General features: G+C 46.1%; 1 protein-coding gene across 1 annotated transcript in view; it reads right to left on the bottom strand.

Moving 5' to 3' along the window:
* Positions 1 to 2,672: 2,672 nt before the first annotated feature.
* Positions 2,673 to 17,648, bottom strand: part of ada (adenosine deaminase) — a 93,527-nt gene continuing 78,551 nt past the window's right edge. The window contains exons 7-11 of the mRNA XM_072514797.1: positions 15,855 to 15,926; positions 9,774 to 9,875; positions 9,533 to 9,600; positions 6,929 to 7,058; positions 2,673 to 4,580 (exon numbers count right to left, since the gene is read on the bottom strand). Of these exons, the coding sequence (XP_072370898.1) occupies positions 4,476 to 4,580; positions 6,929 to 7,058; positions 9,533 to 9,600; positions 9,774 to 9,875; positions 15,855 to 15,926 (477 nt within the window). The 3' untranslated portion in view covers positions 2,673 to 4,475. The remainder of the gene's footprint in view (positions 4,581 to 6,928; positions 7,059 to 9,532; positions 9,601 to 9,773; positions 9,876 to 15,854; positions 15,927 to 17,648) is intronic.

Raw genomic sequence — 17,648 nt, 5'->3', positions numbered from 1 at the left:
AATCGCGTGCGGGTGTCGGGGCGGTGTGGCGCGATTCACGCGGCGCCCCGGCGATTCTCCCACCCGCCGTTGGGGGTGGGGGGGGTGGGGGGGAAGAGAATAGCGCTCAGTGTCTTTTTGTTAAAGCTCCCATGGTAGAGGAAAAGCTAAAGCAGGAACGTTCTCCCAGTCCTGGCCAATGCTTATCCCTCAATCAAAATCATTAAACACAGATTATGTGGTCATTATCGGATTGCTTTTTTTGGAACCTTGCTGTACACAAATTGCTGCATTTTCCACATTAAAAACGTGGTTATATTTCAAAACTATTTAATTGGCTGTAAAGTGCTTTGGACATCCCATGGTGGTGTATAAATGGAAATCTATTTTGGGCGCGAATCAACCGCTGTGTTGTGACTGATTCGGACCTGGGCGCAGCGGTAAAGGCCAAAATAGAGATTTGCATGGGCGTGAATCAGTTTTCAATTCACTCAGCCCGCTCCCAATGGCAAATTCCAGATCTTGCCCAAAAATGGCGAGAACATCATGAACATTTATTTACATTCATTTTAATCTAATTTGAGAGATTCAAGTTGAATGCAGTGACCTCCAGGGAATTACTTGACTCCCCAGCGAGAAATCATGCGGGTGCTGTTTAGTACCCCTTTTCAAAAACTTGAAGCTGGTGCGATGGCTTCCGAGCGGAGTGACAAGGTGAGTAGCCATTTCCATTTTTCAGCATGTAGCTCAGGGGCACAAGAGCCGCTGCCCCAGAGGTCATGGTTGATGACACTGGTGCGGAGGCCTGAGACCGAGGCAGAGACCTGAGGCCCATGTTCCCACTTGTGCTGTCGTTGAGCTGTGGTTTGGACTGCTGAAAAGCGGTTTCGATGCCTGGACTTCTCTGGTGGTGCACTGCAGTACACCCCCTAGAGGGTCTCCCATTTTGTGGTTGTCTGCTGTGCCCTCCACAACCAGGCACAACAGCAGGTGAGACCTCGGAGGAGGTACATGTGGTCTTGTCTGAGGAGGATAATGAGGAGATGGAGGATAGGCGGTGACAAGGGTCTGACATGCCCGGAGGACCAGGGAGGCCGTCATCATTTCCAGATTCTCAGTTGGTGACTGCACTCTCCTTGGCCAACCCCACGATCTCCAGGTCCCATTTCTCAAAGTGGGTGAGGACTCCTATCTCTGGCATTCTGCCCCCCCTCCCCGTCTTGGCCCTTTTCTAGCTTATTATAGGCTTCTCCCGAGGGAACAAAGAGAGGGCACTTTGAACCGCACACTGAACGGGTCAGGGGAGCCTATAGCAGGTGGCGTGTGGGCATGCCACCTGGACATGAAGGCATTGTGCGGGTGGGTGCCAGGGTTCTCTGCGGTAGGAGCACAAATATCATATGTGGGGAGGGTGAGAGGTGTCAGCCAGTGATTTGTTGGGGGGGGGGGGGGGGGGGGGGGGGGGGAAGAGGTGGGTGGTTTGGGAATTTGAGGGGTGGCAGGCAGAACGTATGCCGAGAGAGTTGGTGGCATGCTGGAGATTGTTGGTCTTCTCCCGACATTGGATGGCAATCCTTCTGGTTATGCTGCCCGCACTGACAGCCACTACCACTGCCTCCCAGGATGTAATGCTGACCCTGCTGTTGGTCCTCTGCCCCCCTGAGGAACAGGATAGTCCGACTGTCATTCACAGTGTCGCGAAGCCTTGTGAGTTCAGCATTGCCAAAGTGAGGAGCAGGTCCGCTGCCATGCTTGTGTGTTGACTGGGGGTGAGTGGTAAGAGAATGTGAAGAAAATGTTTAAAAGCACCTTCCTCTTGTTCGCGGTGAGAAGCTGAGGTGCCAGTCCGGTGAATGCAACGGCGAGAAGCCAGTAACAGTGAGAATCTCGTGGGGACTCATTTTTGGCACTAAGTGCTGTTGAATACAGGCCGTAATCTTGCCAAAGTGCCATTGAGAAACACCCCACTAAACAGTACCCAAAATTACATTTTTTCCCCGTTAAATTGCGCCCTTTGTCGAACATCCTTGCCTTTATTTCAATATTTCATTTCGCCTTTCTCTAAAACAATGTTAGATTCAAATTACTTTGCACTTCCAATTCTATTTATATGGACTTTTTTTCCAAAGAAAATGAGAAAGTTATACAATTTGTATGGGCAATAAAATGCTGGCCTCCGAGTGATGCCCACATGCCCTGAATGGATAAAAATTAGGATTCAAGTAATATTCATTTACACTTTCCCCCCATTTTCAATGGAACTAATGCATTAATTCAAAAGAGGAACCACAGGGCAGCATGGTGATGTAGTGGTTAGCACTGCTGCCTCACGGCGCCGAGGTCTCAGGTTCGATCCAGGCTCTGGATCGCTCTCCGTGTGGAGTTTGCACATTCTCCCAGTGTTTCCATGGGTTTTGCCCCCCCACAACTCAAAGATGTGCAGGGTTGGTGGATTGGCCACGCTAAATTGCCCCTTAATTGGAAAAAATGAATTGGGTACTCTAGATTTATTTTAAACAAAAAAGAGGAACTATATAAACTGTGCTCACAAATGGTACTTCATATTTAAATAAGTTGATTCTAACTTTCACCGAAACACATTTACAAAATTATTTTACATGCTAAAGTTTTCTCTTTCCCCTTTTGAGTACTCCAGTAGCAATAGGTAAATAAATAAGGCAGCATTAGTTTAAAAAAAAAAAAGATTTATTTCATAATCTTAAGTCGTCATTTGCTCAATTCCCTTTATAAGTCATCTTTACACGTAAATGCTGTTTCTAAAATCAGATGGTCTGCAGTCAAAATTCTAATGAGTTCTTTTTAATGAAGAGTATATTTTATGGGACTGTTAGGAGCTATGCTCTGTGGAGACAATCCTAAGTTCTAACTGAGCAGTATAGAGATGGCACTTGGAACTCAAGATTAGTTTGAAACAGAGTTTTGAAAAAGCCTCTAATTTGTAATATTTTTGTACATTTTACAAATGACCATATATAATAAATTGCTTCAGTACATATGAATTCTGTATATGTACAATAGCTGCATTTTTTATAGAAGTTATAAAAAGGCATGTGCAACACTTGCTTTCACATATTCAAAGGAGGACATCAGTTTTGAATTGTTCCCATTGTTAAGTTTTGGAAAGATACTCAAGTATTTTTGCCAATTTGTAACTTTCATTGATATAAAGTGCCAGCATGATTGGAGTAGCTGCATAAATTGTTGGTAGTGCTTTGCACAAACAAATAACAGCTGCACAAAATGCTTCATTTATAATCCTTCCAAGAGACAGAGACAATGATAACTGTATTTTTGTCTCTACATCAAATGATGTGCAACTCATTGTCATGCAATCACTAGAGAAAGGATAATAACACTGCTGTAATGTTCACAATTGAACCTTCAGACTTTGCAATCAAAAATTACTCCAGAATGTTTACCAAAATGTAGAGGATAGAATTAGCACCTGGTGGGAGAGGTGCAAGCTGAAATTAGCTGGTGATATGGTATAAAGGACATGCAGTAATGTATACAAAAAATAACACATTGTAAATGCTCCAATAGATTACCTGTACAGTTATGTATAATAACTGCAGCAATAGGAAAAAAAATACAATTTGTTTTTCTGACGGAACATAAAATATATTGAACACACTTAACACAATTTTAAGACCCCAATTATTTAGAAGGTGAAAAAGGTCTGCTTTTGGTTTTCTATTTCTGAAAATTGGAAGACTTCACTTCTCATGAACAATAAACTAATTATTCTGTAGTCCTAAATTGTAAACGGAACACTAATCAACCATTACCAATCATGGAGCATCAACCCATTTGCAGTCATCCTCCAGTGATAGAAATTAATTCCCCAAAGACTCAGTGGACCCTTTGCCAGCAGAGGTCATGTTTCCCACCTTCTCTCTTCCCCATCGTACTTCACAAGGCATTGACTCAGCAAACAATTTCTCTTCACGCACATAAGATTAGTGTGATGATACAGTGCTCTTATGTTGAGCTCATTGATGTGAAATCCACAGTGCACAAGCTGGTATTCCATATTCAGGAATTTGTCTACAGTTCCGGGTGTGTTACTGGAGCTAACCAATGTAACTGAATGAATCAGCTGCATTAAAAATCCTTTATTGCTATGGTTTAGTAATCCTTTGGAATATTTGTAACTGAGGTACCAGATTTCAAAATTGCTTCACATCGAGCCTATAAATTATGGGATAATATCCCATGCATCTTAAATGATTCTCTTAAATCATTATCTAAATTACTGAGGACATTGTGGTTAAATCGGGTTTACATTCTTGATTGCAAAGAACTTGAAAATCATTTAAAGATGGAAGGCAATTTAGATAATTCTTTACTGTTCATAAATTCAGTGTCCTGCTATGCAATAGTCTCAGATTGATCAGTCTGATAATTTTGATTTTCAGTCTGTAATTGGATACGTCAAGCAGTCATATCTGAATGGGCGATTTGCCAGTAGCCACTTAACAGACAGTGCTCTGTACCATCCCATAAGCATCGTATAATGTGGATAGAAGTTCTTCTTTTTCTTTATCAGGGAGAAAGCAGGAGCTAGCTGCATTAAGATTCTGTAAGTTAGCACAAAAAATAGTTAAGTTACTTTAATTCAAATATTTTTATAAAATATGACATTTCTTGGAGAGCAACTTAAATTTGGATTTCTCCTTTACTTCAGGATAAATTTTGTAATCAAAATTGCTAGGGACTCTTCAGGAATTCTCCTGCTGATGCGCTGTTGGATTTTTCAGTGCTTAGGGCACAGTGCATGGTTGCCTCCTTCTACACTGCAGGGATTCCATGACTCCATCAACAATTTCAAAAACCAGCCAAGTCCTTACAAATGAGCCAAACCTGTGATCAGTAGGAATTGGAATGTCAGGTGTACAGTTTCATCTGGCCCCAGACATAAACCTTCCAGGCACTAGGTTCAAAAAAGCTCGTAGTATGGTGCCTTTTAATTCCAGACAGCAACAGCCCTTTCTTCGAGCCAGCACTTGCTTAGTGGCAAATGGAAATTGAAGCGGCAGGTGGAAGAGGGACTGTCACACAACAGGGGCGAAATTCTCCCCAAACGGCGCGATGTCCGCCGACTGGCGCCCAAAACGGTGCCAATCAGACGGCCATCGCGCCGCCCCAAAGGTGCGGAATGCTCCGCATCTTTGGGGGCAGAGCCCCAACATTGAGGGGCTAGGCCGACGCCGGAGGGATTTCCGCCCCGCCAGCTGGCGGAAACGGCCTTTGTTGCCCCGCCAGCTGGCGCAGAAATGACATCTCCGGGCGGCGCATGCGCGGGAGCGTCAGCGGCCGCTGACAGTTTCCCGCGCATGCGCAGTGGAGGGAGTCTCTTCCGCCTCCGCCATGGTGGAGACCGTGGCGGAGGCGGAAGGGAAAGAGTGCCCCCACGGCACAGGCCCGCCCGCGGATCGGTGGGCCCCGATCGCGGGCCAGGCCACCGTGGGGGCACCCCCCGGGGCCAGATCGCCCCGCGCCCCCCCCAGGACCCGGAGCCCGCCCGCGCCGCCTTGTCCCGCCGTTCAAAAGGTGGTTTAATCCACGCCGGCGGTACAGGCAATTTATCGGCGGGACTTCAGCCCATCCGGGCCGGAGAATCCAGCGGGGGGGCCCGGCAACCGGCGCGGCCCGATTCCCGCCCCCCGCCGAATATCCGGTAGCGGAGACTTCGGCAACCGGCGGGGGCGGGATTCACGGCAGCCCCCGGCGATTCTCCAACCCGGCGGGGGGGTCGGAGAATGACGCCCCAGGGGTGTGCTGGAAAAGGGTGGGAGTGGTTAAAGGGAACTGAGATTTGGGACTGATGGAGTAGACGGAGATTGGAAATGGGATGAGGGGGAGGGGAAAGAGAGCCGGAGTTGGGGAGAATGGGCTTTGTGTGACAATGAGAAACAATCAAATAGGAGTCAGCCTGTGTGGGAACCTTCAGGTTGCATGCTGTGCAGCTTAGAAGGAACACTACTTAAAGACACTCACTGCTCAAAGTTGCATGCCCTGACTATGCACCACAAGCTTCAATATATGGAGGAATGAGATCCACAAAGGTCAAGTATGGGCCAGGAGCAACCCATAGTTGAGCTGTGATGCTGGTTGGGGGGGGGGGGGGGGAAAGAGAGAGAGAGAAACATTCCTATTTTATCCACCATGCTCCACAGAAGGGAAGACATTTAAAAAAAATTTCCCAACCATTTCTCAGTGGCTTCCACTGGTTCCTTTGTGGGTCACTGTTGAGGTTGCTACAGAACTGGAAAAGCTATTGAAAACATGGCTAGCTTGTGACCCACCCAGCTATTCACACATTTTGCAAAAGGATCCTAAAATAGGCAAAGTTTGAATCGATTCAATGCGGACATCAGGCAGCTGTCAATTATGGCCGAAAACAACGAGAATCAAATTAGGGTGCCAGCCATGATGGTGAGTGTAAATCAGATAGACGACCCCAGAAATCAGTATACATTGTGCCCAGTTTATGGGCAAACATGTACTAATTTCCATCTTTTTGCCAAAATAACTTTGGCTGAATTTGGCCCATACCAAGTGCCAGGATTTTGGATCAGAATCTCAACATCAATTGAGTTCTACACCTCTAATCTAAATACTACACTGTTAGTAGTGTCCTCTCCATATTGTTTCACAACTACAAAAGGCACAGGGCTCACACCCCTGTCTCAGAGGTCAGTATAAAACAACCGATTACTATAATGCATAAGCCTATTACAACATTAATTATATTTAGAATGGTAATCCTTACTTTCCAGCAAACCCCAACCTGTGTAAACACTATAAAGTTGGCTAAATATGCATTACACATTTAAAAAAAAGAAAGCCTATTTTTGGATTCAGAACTAGAAAATAGGTTACAAGATATTTGAATTTATGGGCTAGAATTTCAATATCAACCTACCACTTTTATGAAATCATCCTCTGTGAAACCCATGTATTTTGATGCAACATAATAATCTTTATTTAGAGTGGATTTGAATATCAATGGATCATCACTATTCAGAGAATAGTTTGCTTCATCTTCTCTAAACCTGTGAATATATAAATGTCAGGAGGATCAAAGACTTAACACTCATGGGCAGCCATGTGTGGTACCTTTGTAATTGTACTGTAAAGACAACAGAATTATGTTCCAACACTGTGACTTTGTCCTGTAAACATCACCAGTCCTCTTCTAGTTTTTATATAACCACAACCACGTTGAAATGATTCATCATTTGTCACATTTCTTTAATCATAAATAATAAGAGCAGGAACAGGCCACTCACCTCATTGGGCCTGTTCCTGCTCCAGCTCCACCATTCAATATGTGGCCTCAAACACCACTTTCCTGCCCGTCTCCCCGAACTCACTGTAGATCACAATTCTGCCAAAAACAGCCTTGAATATATTCAATGGCCCAGCCTCCAATGGAAGGAGGTGGGGTGGGAACCTGCCTTTAGTGGCACAGTCGTTTGGAGCAGGCTCCCAACCTGGCGTGGCCTTCCAACCACTGGTTCTGTGTTATCCTGTTCTGAATGTTACTCGTGAGGTGTTGGGGGTGGCCGAACTGGTCGAGTCATTCGCCCGACCGGGGCTGGTTGGTGACTGCCTGGGGTCTAGCGGGATAGTGGGAAGTAATGGCGTCCCGTGCTTTGATTGTTGGAATCCTAGAGAAATTCTGAAGAGTGCTCGTTGATCCAGACTCTGCCTCATCGTGATTTTGACCTTCTTCGTGCACCAGTGAAGTCTTTATCCTGAAGATTGCCTTGCATTTCTGCATCTCTGTTGTTATCCTGCACTTGACTCCTTGTTGATTATGTTGTCTGTTTTGTTGTTGTCAATTTTTTCCATTTCCAGCGAAGTCAATAATGTGTGTCTGATAGCCTGTCCCATTGATTATCCTGATTCAAGAAGTTCATACCATGTCAAGCTGAATGTCGAATATAGGATTTGTGTACAGTTTTTATTCTTTATCCTAAATGTATTTGGGTCTTATATTGGCTGATAATCCTTGTGGAGGGTGGAGTTGCCTTTTGTTGTCTTCACTGCCCCCTTGCTCATTTAGAAGTGAAGCTGGAGTGAGGCGAGGGGTGGAGGGTTGGTATTGGCAGTTTGTCCTCGCTGTGATTGTGGGGGGTCACCCCAGTTAGATTTAGAGTTTCAGGGGTTTTTTTTTGCCTCTTTTAATGCTGATTCAGAGCATCCATGCTTTTTTCATTTTAGGCCAGAGCAGACTGCATGTTATCCAAAAGAGGACTGAGATATATTTGACTTCCTTTGGGTCGGGTCAGTCTTTTCTCCTGATAGGGGTCTCCCTCTCTGGCTGTTGGAGCTTTACTGAGGACGAGGGTAACCCTGAGTATCCCTTATGAGATGGTAGTTCCATGATCCGGCTGGGTGTCTGCCAGGGGGTCTTCCTCTCTTCTCTTCTCCCTTCTGGATGGGTGTGATGTTGGTTCTGGTGCTGGCTTGGCATGGTGGGATGGTTGGAGGCCCCTCACTTCCGCTGAGTCCCTCACTTTGTTCTTGGTTTTCTCCCAAGCTACTTGCGGTAATGTTGAATTGATGGGTCCCGGTGCTATGGCCAAATGAGTGGGCCTTTTTGATTAGGGGTCATATGCTTGTTCTACTACCCCCACCCCCCTCCTCCACCCCCCCCCCCCCCCCCCCCCCACTGGTCTGTTCTTCCTTTGGATCTGGGATCTGGTGGGTGGGTTTGGTAAGTTGGCCCTTTGCTCGCTGCTGCTTGCTTCCTTACTCTTTTCTTAGGAGGTCTGAGGCCTGATGTTTCCTTGTGGTACCCAATCCTCTCCTTGTAGTCTTGTAGCTATGTGATGGTTGTCTGCTCAGTCCTGGGCCTAGAAGGGAATTTGAGAGCTTTGTGGGTGTCAGTGTAATTCCCCCTTAGCTCTGGATATTTTTTTATTCCGGTGTTTTGTTTCGAAGCCGTAGTTGTGATCTAACTCTGTGTTGCTGACTGTATCTTTTAAAAAAAAAAAAATTTAAAGCATCCAATTCTTTTTTTTCCAATTTAAGGTGGCCAATCCACCCAGCCTGCACATCTTTGGGTTGTGGGGGTGAGACCCTGGCAAACATGGGGAGAATGTTCAAACTCCACACGGACAGTGATCTGGGGCCGGGATCGAACCCGGGTCCTCAGTGCTGTGAGGCAGCAGTGCTAACCACTGCGCTACCGTGCCGCCTGCATCCTGACTTGGTGCAGACAGATCTTGTATCCGTGGAGAACATGTTACCACTCAACCGGTCTTATTTATTCTTATGTTTGCAATGACCTCTGTTATGTGCAGTGCCGATTTTGCCTGCATACCTGTAGCTTTTTTCCTCTTTCTCTTTTGTTTTGATGCGATTATCATATAAACTTTAAAAACTCCAAAAATACATTTTAAAAAAATATTGGGAGCAGCAGCAGTTTGTTGAAGAAGCAGCTACTCCTCAAGTACTCAGACAGCGCTTTCCTTTTTGGAAGACTTGAACCAGAAGTCGAGCAAATAACATGTCTTACCTTATGCTTGGATGCTTAGTTAAATCTGGGTCACAGGCTCCAGTGAGATAGCTAGACCAGGGGCACACCTGAAAAAAACAAAGACTTCAACTAAACCCCTTCACAACTTTAGCAGGCAGAAATGGTCCACTGACAATCATGTAAAATACCATGACCTTTAGAATGGAAATTAATTAATTAATTCTATTAACATATTTCAAGTGAAAATCAAATGGTAAATATATGGCCAGGATCTGCCTACCTCAAAATGTATATTCAGTTTTAACAACCGCTTGTAGAGACAAGGATCTTCAATTGTGTGATACCCATGTCCAATTCGTTCAGCCTTCAAAACATCTACTGCCTAACAATAAACAAATGTCAGATAATCATTGAAGTTGGTGGAAGCCAGCAGAAGAAACTTATGAACTGCAGTTTTTCAGTCAATATTACAAACCGGGAAAAGTGTGTTCTTCTTCCAGCAGCACATTTTACAAAGAATGTAGACATGTGCCCAATAGACCCGAATGAGTCAATCATATTTTCGTTTTCAGTATTTAAAAACACCCCACCACAAATTCCAACCTCCATGTTGCCTTCCCTCAGAAAATAATTTATTTTGATGTAAATTCGATTGTTGCCCTCAAAGCCACTTTTTCTTCAGTTCACAATTGTTGTTTTAGCCCTTCATCATCACCCTTTTCATCCCAAGATGTAATGGGCAAGGCTGGAGCTGGAAGCCGGAGACGCTTTGGCTGATTTTGTACATAATTTACAAACTTGGCCCATTCAACATTTTCGCTTGTTGCTCATAAAAAACATCTGTATCCCTATAAGAAGGATCCACAATTCACTCTGAGCCAGGCACCCAATTTACAGGAAAGGTGATCAACATATAGAACATACAGTGCAGAAGGAGGCCATTCGGCCCATCAAGTCTGCACCGACCTACTTAAGCCCTCACTTCCACCCTATCACTGTAACCCAATAACTCCTCCCAACCTTTTTTTTGGTCACTAAGGGCAATTTATCATGGCCAATCCACCTAACTTGCACGTCTTTGGACTGTGGGAGGAAACCGGAGCACCCGGAGGAAACCCACGCAGACATGGGGAGAACGTTCAGACTCCGCACAGACAGTGACCCAGCGGGAAATTGAAACTGGAACCCTGGCGCTGTGAAGCTCTATGAAAAGATTGTAAAGCAGTTGAATTTGGTAAGATGTTGCAGTCTCCCAGGGAAGGAAGGCTTTGGTGACCTGTCAACAGGCGGTACGGTAGCACAGTTGCTTCACAGCACCAGGGTCCCATGTTCGATTCCTGGCTTGGTCACGGTCTGTGCGGAGTCTGCACATTCTCCCCGTGTCTGCGCGTGTTTCCTCCGGGTGCTCCGGTTTCCTCCCACAGTCCAAAGACGTGTAGGTTAGGTGGATTGGCCATGCTAAATTGCCCTTAGTGTCCAAAAAGGTTAAGTGAGTCAGTGCGGACTCGATGGGCTGAATGGCCTCCTTCTGCACTGTATGTTCTATGTATCTCTGTATATAGTTCTCAAGAATTTGTTTTTCTATTAGATTTTATCTTTGCCAAAAATCAGTGGAATCATTTTCATGGAGATAATTCCATCAGTATTAGCAGATTCAGTACCATTGCATTTGATGTGTGGTTAATGCCTTTCATCATTTCTTTCTTTGAGTCATTTAATGCCCAATGAGTTTTCCGAATTCCCACATGTCCTACCATTGGTATCTCATGCCTTATCTGCAGATTTCATTTCATTTCACTTCCTTCAGAATCTCTGTAATAATGGGTGAAGCTACAACCTTCACTCCTGTCAAATCATTCCCCAAAAGTCCGCCTGTATCTCCTTATCCATTCCGACCACAATTGGACCTGACACTAATCATACTCTAATTGCACTTTATATAATGGAACTAGGATATAATCTCCACTATCGTCTTCACTAATATCTTAGCTTTCATTGAACTGTCTGGAGGGAAAACCAAATTTTTCTCCAGTACGAGAACATACTCGTATGTTCCCTTAACATAGTTATCGGTTTGGTTACCTTAGTTGAGGAAAATGGGGTAATCTTCCAGACAAAAACCCTGCACATCTCTCATCTACCACATTCATCAGATCTACTCACACAGCATTGTTTACCTCCGATCTCCAGAGTTCAGTTAGAGCTACAGTCTGTCCTATAGTATTCTCCATTTTGGTCCTCCTTTCAGAATCCTCTTATGTACTCCAACAGGTCCCATGTGCCTTCCTTGCTGAATGAACATGTCCCACCTTATTACAATGGTCAGACCTCGGCGTTCAAGTCTCACCTTCACCCTCAGCACCTTCCCTTCCTGGTTTGAGGAGATCCCGGAGCATTCCCAGTTAACCATTCCTTACCTTGGCTAACTGCCTTCCTTCGGCTCTCCCACTTCCTATCCTATTCACAATTATGGGGGTGATGGAACAAAGGTTTAAGTTTATGGATCAGCTCATAATTGTCAATCATAATTGCTGCTTGTCTAGCAGTCTTCATCATGCATTAGCACAGAAAGTCGGGAATTCTTAAATTCTTCCACGAGAATAATGTCTCTGAGCCGCATAGGTAGTTTCAACTCCCAACACTCATACCCACCTATTAAAATTGTCTGCTTAACCTTTTTGAATTCCGCACACATCTGTCCCTCTGTCTCCATAAATTCAGAAACGTTTGCCTATATACCTCGGGAATCAAGAGTATTGAAAGTCAGAGAGATCTAGGTGTACAGGTCCACAGGTCACTGAAAGGGGCAACACAGGTGGAGAAGGTAGTCAAGAAGGCATACGGCATGCTTGCCTTCATTGGCCGGGGCATTGAGTATAAGAATTGGCAAGTCATGTTGCAGCTGTATAGAACCTTAGTTAGGCCACACTTGGAGTATAGTGTTCAATTCTGGTCGCCACACTACCGGAAGGATGTGGAGGCTTTAGAGAGGGTGCAGAAGAGATTTACCAGGATGTTGCCTGGTATGGAGGGCATTAGCTATGAGGAGCGGTTGAATAAACTCGGTTTGTTCTCACTGGAACGACGGAGGTTGAGGAGCGACCTGTTAGAGGTCTACAAAATTGTGAGGGGCATAGACAGAGTGGATAGTCGGAGGCTTTTCCCCAGGGTAGAGGGGTCAATTACTAGGGGGCATAGGTTTAAGGTGTGAGGGGCAAGGTTTAGAGGAGATATACGAGGCAAGTTATTTACACAGAGGGTAGTGGGTGCCTGGAACTCGCTACCGGAGGAGATGGTGGAAGCAGGGATGATAGTGACATTTAAGGGGCATCTTGACAAATACATGAATAGGATGGGAATAGAGGGATAAGCACCCAGGAAGTGTAGAAGATTTTAGTTTAGACGGGCAGCATGGTCGGCACGGGCTTGGAGGGCCGAAGGGCATGGTCCTGTGCTATACTCTTCTTTGTTCTTTGTTTGTAATTCAACCCGAATAAACTTTTTTACCTCACCATAATTCTTAAACTCCCCCTCGAGACAGGGAAACATAAACATCCTGTGCCCGCCCCATCAATTTACTTTGCACTAGAGATTTTGCCCTTCTACGCACATAAACATTAAATTAAAACCACTTAAAAATTTGCCTCATTTCTAATGTTTACCAATACAAATAGAAAGCCTTTAAAACTGACTTTGGAGATCACATCAGAAACCTGGGACGGGATTCTCCGACCCCTCTGCCGGGTCTGAGAATCGCCCGGGGGGGGGGGGGGGGGTGAATCCCGCCCCCGCCGAATTCACCAGAGATTTGGCGGGGTGGGAATCGCACCTCATCGGTCGGCACCCCCCCCCCCCCCCCCCCCCTGGTGATTCTCTGGCCTGCGATGGCCCGAGGTCCCGCTGATGAAATGCTAGTCCCGCTGGTGGGAATTAAACCACCTCTCTTACTGGCGGGACTGGCGGTGCGGGCGGACTCCGGGGTCCTGGGGAGGGGGGGGCACGGGGCGATGTGGCCCCGAGTGGTGCCCCCACGGTGGCCTGGCCCACGATCGGGGCCCACCGATCCGCGGGCGGGCATGTGCCGTGGGGGCACTCTTTTCCCTCCACCTCGGCCATAGCCTCCGCCATGGCTGATGCGGAAATGACCCCCCCCTGCGCATGCGCGGGGATGACGTCAACAGCCGCTGACACTTCTGCGCATGTGCGGACTTCCGCCGGCCGGCGGAGTCCCTTCAGCCCCGGCTGGGGTGGCGCCAAAGGCCTTTCCCGCCAGCGCGGGCCTAGCCCCTCAAGGTGAGGGCTTGGCCCGAAAAGGTGCGGAGAAATCCGCACCTTTGAGGCAGGCCGACACCAGAGTGGTTCACACCACTCCATCCCGCCGGGACCCTCCGCCCCGCCGGGTAGGGGAGAATCCCGGCCCCTGTTCTTCCAGATATGCATTGGGCACAATTTCAAAAATTTGCAGGTGATACAAAACCTGGAAGCATTGTGAACTGTTGGCAGGGTATTATGGAACTTCAGAGGGACATAGACAGGTTGGTGAAGTGGCGGGTGAAACTTTATAGCAGAATGTGTGAAGTGATTCATTTTGGTAGGAAGAATACAGAGTGTGGAATTCTCCCTTGCTCCTGTCAGCGGGTCAATGGCAGGTATGCGGAGGGGAGAGCATTGGCGTGCCAATGTCAGGACTCACCCTAAACAATGCCTGGGGCGGCCTGTGAAGCTAAGGATGGGAGCCACTTGCAACCCTGGACCCTGAAACACCACAGCAGTGGGTCGGGGTGCATCTGCAGGTGAACCTTCAAGATTCAGTGCTCTGGAGGGGGTCCATCTTCCAGTCTCAGAATGTTCCTGGAGATCCATCTTCTTTCACATGAGGTCCATCTTCCAGTCTCAAAGAGCACCAGATCATCTCTCTCTATTTTCAGGAGCTACACCTTCTTTCTTCAATAGTGGGTCAGTGATGTTGGGAACCTTTGCAATATGGCACGCAGATAGGACAGCGGACTATGAGCCATAATTTCTGCCCCGCCAAGGAATACAGTGAAAAACACTAAGCAGAGTTCACGCCGGCGGGATATTCCGGCCCCACCGACACCACACGGGTTTCCTGGCGATGAGGGGTGCAGTCAACGGGAAATGTGTTGACAAGACCAGAAAATCCCGCCTCCACCGCTGAAAAACACTTGGCAGGTTAATCGGTAAATCCTGCCCACGTTGCAAAAATTGGAGCCAGAAGATTTGGCCTGTTTTCCTACTGGCCTCAGCAGTGGGAAGCACTGCATATTCCCACTCCGCTACAGGACTTAGTCCCAGGATGGGAGAATTCCGCCGAGAGACAACGGCCAGAATTCTCCGGCCATTCGCTGGCAGCAGGATTCTCTGGTCCCACTGGCAGCACACCCCTACCTGCCGGTTCCAATGGGAATTCTCATTGACAGTGGCAGGGGCAGAGAATCCTGCCGCCAGCGAACGGCGCGCTGCCTCCTGCTGCTGAGAAACACGAGGCTGGGAGGCCAGAGAAAATCGGCCAGTATAAAATAAAATGTTACAATTCAAAACGGGGTGCAGGAATAGAGGGGTAGGTTCTCAAATCACATCAATGAAGATGATAGGATAGGATGAGAGTGATTAATAAAGCATACGGCATCATGGTCTTTAGAAATATAGCCATAGGGTAAAAATGCAAGGAGGTATGATAGTGCTGTATAAAACAGTCCTTCGTCCCAAAGTGGTTTACTGCATCCACTCCTGACTGCCCCACTTTAGGAAGGATGAGAAGGCATTAGAGAGTTCCTCATCCCTGGAATCAATTACATAGGTACATTGGAGATGCTGGAATGTCTTTCCCTTAAGGAGGGAAGGATGATAGATTTTAAAAAGGTATTCAAACTTATGAGGGGGCTGGTGCAGTGTCAAAAGTGAAAACTTGTTCCCATGATAGAAGGATCGAGAACTAAAGGGCAAAGATTTAAGGCAAATGGTCAAAAGAAGCAATGGCAACATGAGGAAATTGTTTTTCATGCAGCAAATGGCTCAGATGTGGAATGCACTGCCCGGGAGTATGGTTGAGGCAGCTTCAGTCATGGTATTCAAAAGGAAATGGGTTCATTATCTGAAGAGGGGAAAACATGCAGGATTTCAGGGAAAAGGTGAGGGAGTGGCAGCGGCTGAATTGCTCTTGCAGAAAGCCAGCTGAGATACAACAGGGCAAATGGTCTTCTGTGTTGTAACCATTTTATGATATCTCAGAGAACAATTAAGACCACGGACTTGATGTGCATTGGGATTCAAAAGTCATCACTGCTGTTAAGATATTAGCAAACAAATCAGATAGAAATAAGGACATAGCCTGGCTCACCTCTTTGACCACGGAAGGAGGTCCAACTTCTCCCGCATGTACTGTTCGATGGATGCCGCTTTTAAAAGCCTCCTGGCAAAGTAACAAAAATAAATATTGACATCTGTAAAAGCCCAGAACAGAACCAATCCTTCTTTTGATGGAAGTTTGCACTCACTTGATAAAAGTATCATTGCTGCAGTTCTGAGAACTTGCATTCACATAATACCTCAGACACCCAACAATGAACATTTTTCCCCAAGAGGTATGGTCATCACGAAGATGTGAGGAAATAGAAAAAAACAATTTCTATATCACAAGGCCGCACAATCAGGAAAATGCTCAGGTAATCTGTTTTTGGTGGTGCTCGTTGAGGGACAATTATTATTCAGGAAACTTGAGAATTCCTCTGCCCTTCTTCCAATGCACCTTTGACCCATGAAAGCAAATGTATCATCAATTTCACATTTCATCCGGAAGATGACACATTCGACACCGTCTTGGTATTGCAATGAAGAGTCAGCCTAATCATGCTATCAAGTCTATGAAATTGGACTTCAATCCAGATACTTGCACTTCAGAAACACAAGTGGCACCATTGACTCATGTTTAACACCTCATTCGCAACAAGGATTGTCTTGACACCTATCGAGGTCAGTTTCATTCCAACTCAGATTGATGGGATTAAAGTCTATTTGCTCTACCTTGTGATAATATTCCAGTAAAATTAACTTGGGCTATCTTAATTTAGATTGTAGTTTCCCTGCTGTTAATTTAGCACAAAACATGGTGGTTTCACTGAGATAAGAAGGATGCCAGGATTAATCACAGGATTCTTTCGAGACTAGAGTTGAAATTAATTGTGATAGCAGAGTAGAAATGTTATCATGCAGGTGACTAGTCCGATCTATACCAAAAACTTTAAAACTGCTCAATGCAGACTCGGTGAACTAAAAAAAGAAACCATACACCATGCTCGAAGCAGCCATAGGATCCATAAGCTTAAGGTTTTTCAATAGTTGCAGACACCATAACCTCATGCAGCTGAGACTCTATTTGCATCTTAAACATGGTTTGTACCACACCGCAATTAAAGCTAGATCAGTGAGAATGGAGGAAATTCATGGCCATTGTATTAACAGGAGGTTTTGTGGCGCAGTGGGTAGCTTCCCTGCCACAGAGCCAGAAGCTCTGGGTTCAAGTTCCGCTCCAGGACTTGCTGGCCAAGGAAGGCGCATTCATAACAGGTCGAGTATCAACTCTGTAAATCCTTCAAATGCACGCCAAAGACAGGTGGTGAGAGCAGGAGGGATTCCTGTGATTTAAAAGAAATTGCAGTCTCTACCATCACCGCCCATAGCTCCAGGTGATGTAAAGTAAAAGTGTAGGACTCCTTGCAGGGGCCAGTCAGCTGGATGACTGTGTAGATCAGATCGGCGCCAGCATCACAGCTTCCAGCTGGGGTGATTTGGGGTCCTGTCCCCTTGCTTTACCTGCAGAGGTTTTGACACGGTGGGTTGGAGGTGCTTTTGTGTCAGAGAGCAGGAGAAGTGTTCAAGGGTCTATTTATAGAGACAATGGCTGGAATCTTCTAGCCCAGTTGGAGCAAGGGTGGGGCTGGAGAATGCAGCAGGCCATTTCAAAGTCTGTTGCCTTTGGCGGGACCGGCTGGAGGGGTTGGAGAATTCTTGACTAATTTGAGTTCCCACAGCCTTTCCTGCTGTGCCAGCTAATTTAGACTAGCTACAAAATCAGTGGTACTTCACACTAGTAAAATAATCACAAGCTCAAAAAAAATCTCAATAAGGAGAAACA

The sequence above is a fragment of the Scyliorhinus torazame genome, chromosome 8 (genome assembly GCF_047496885.1).
Source record: "Scyliorhinus torazame isolate Kashiwa2021f chromosome 8, sScyTor2.1, whole genome shotgun sequence".
Taxonomy (NCBI): domain Eukaryota; kingdom Metazoa; phylum Chordata; class Chondrichthyes; order Carcharhiniformes; family Scyliorhinidae; genus Scyliorhinus; species Scyliorhinus torazame.
This window is presented reverse-complemented; position numbering and strand designations above follow the sequence as displayed.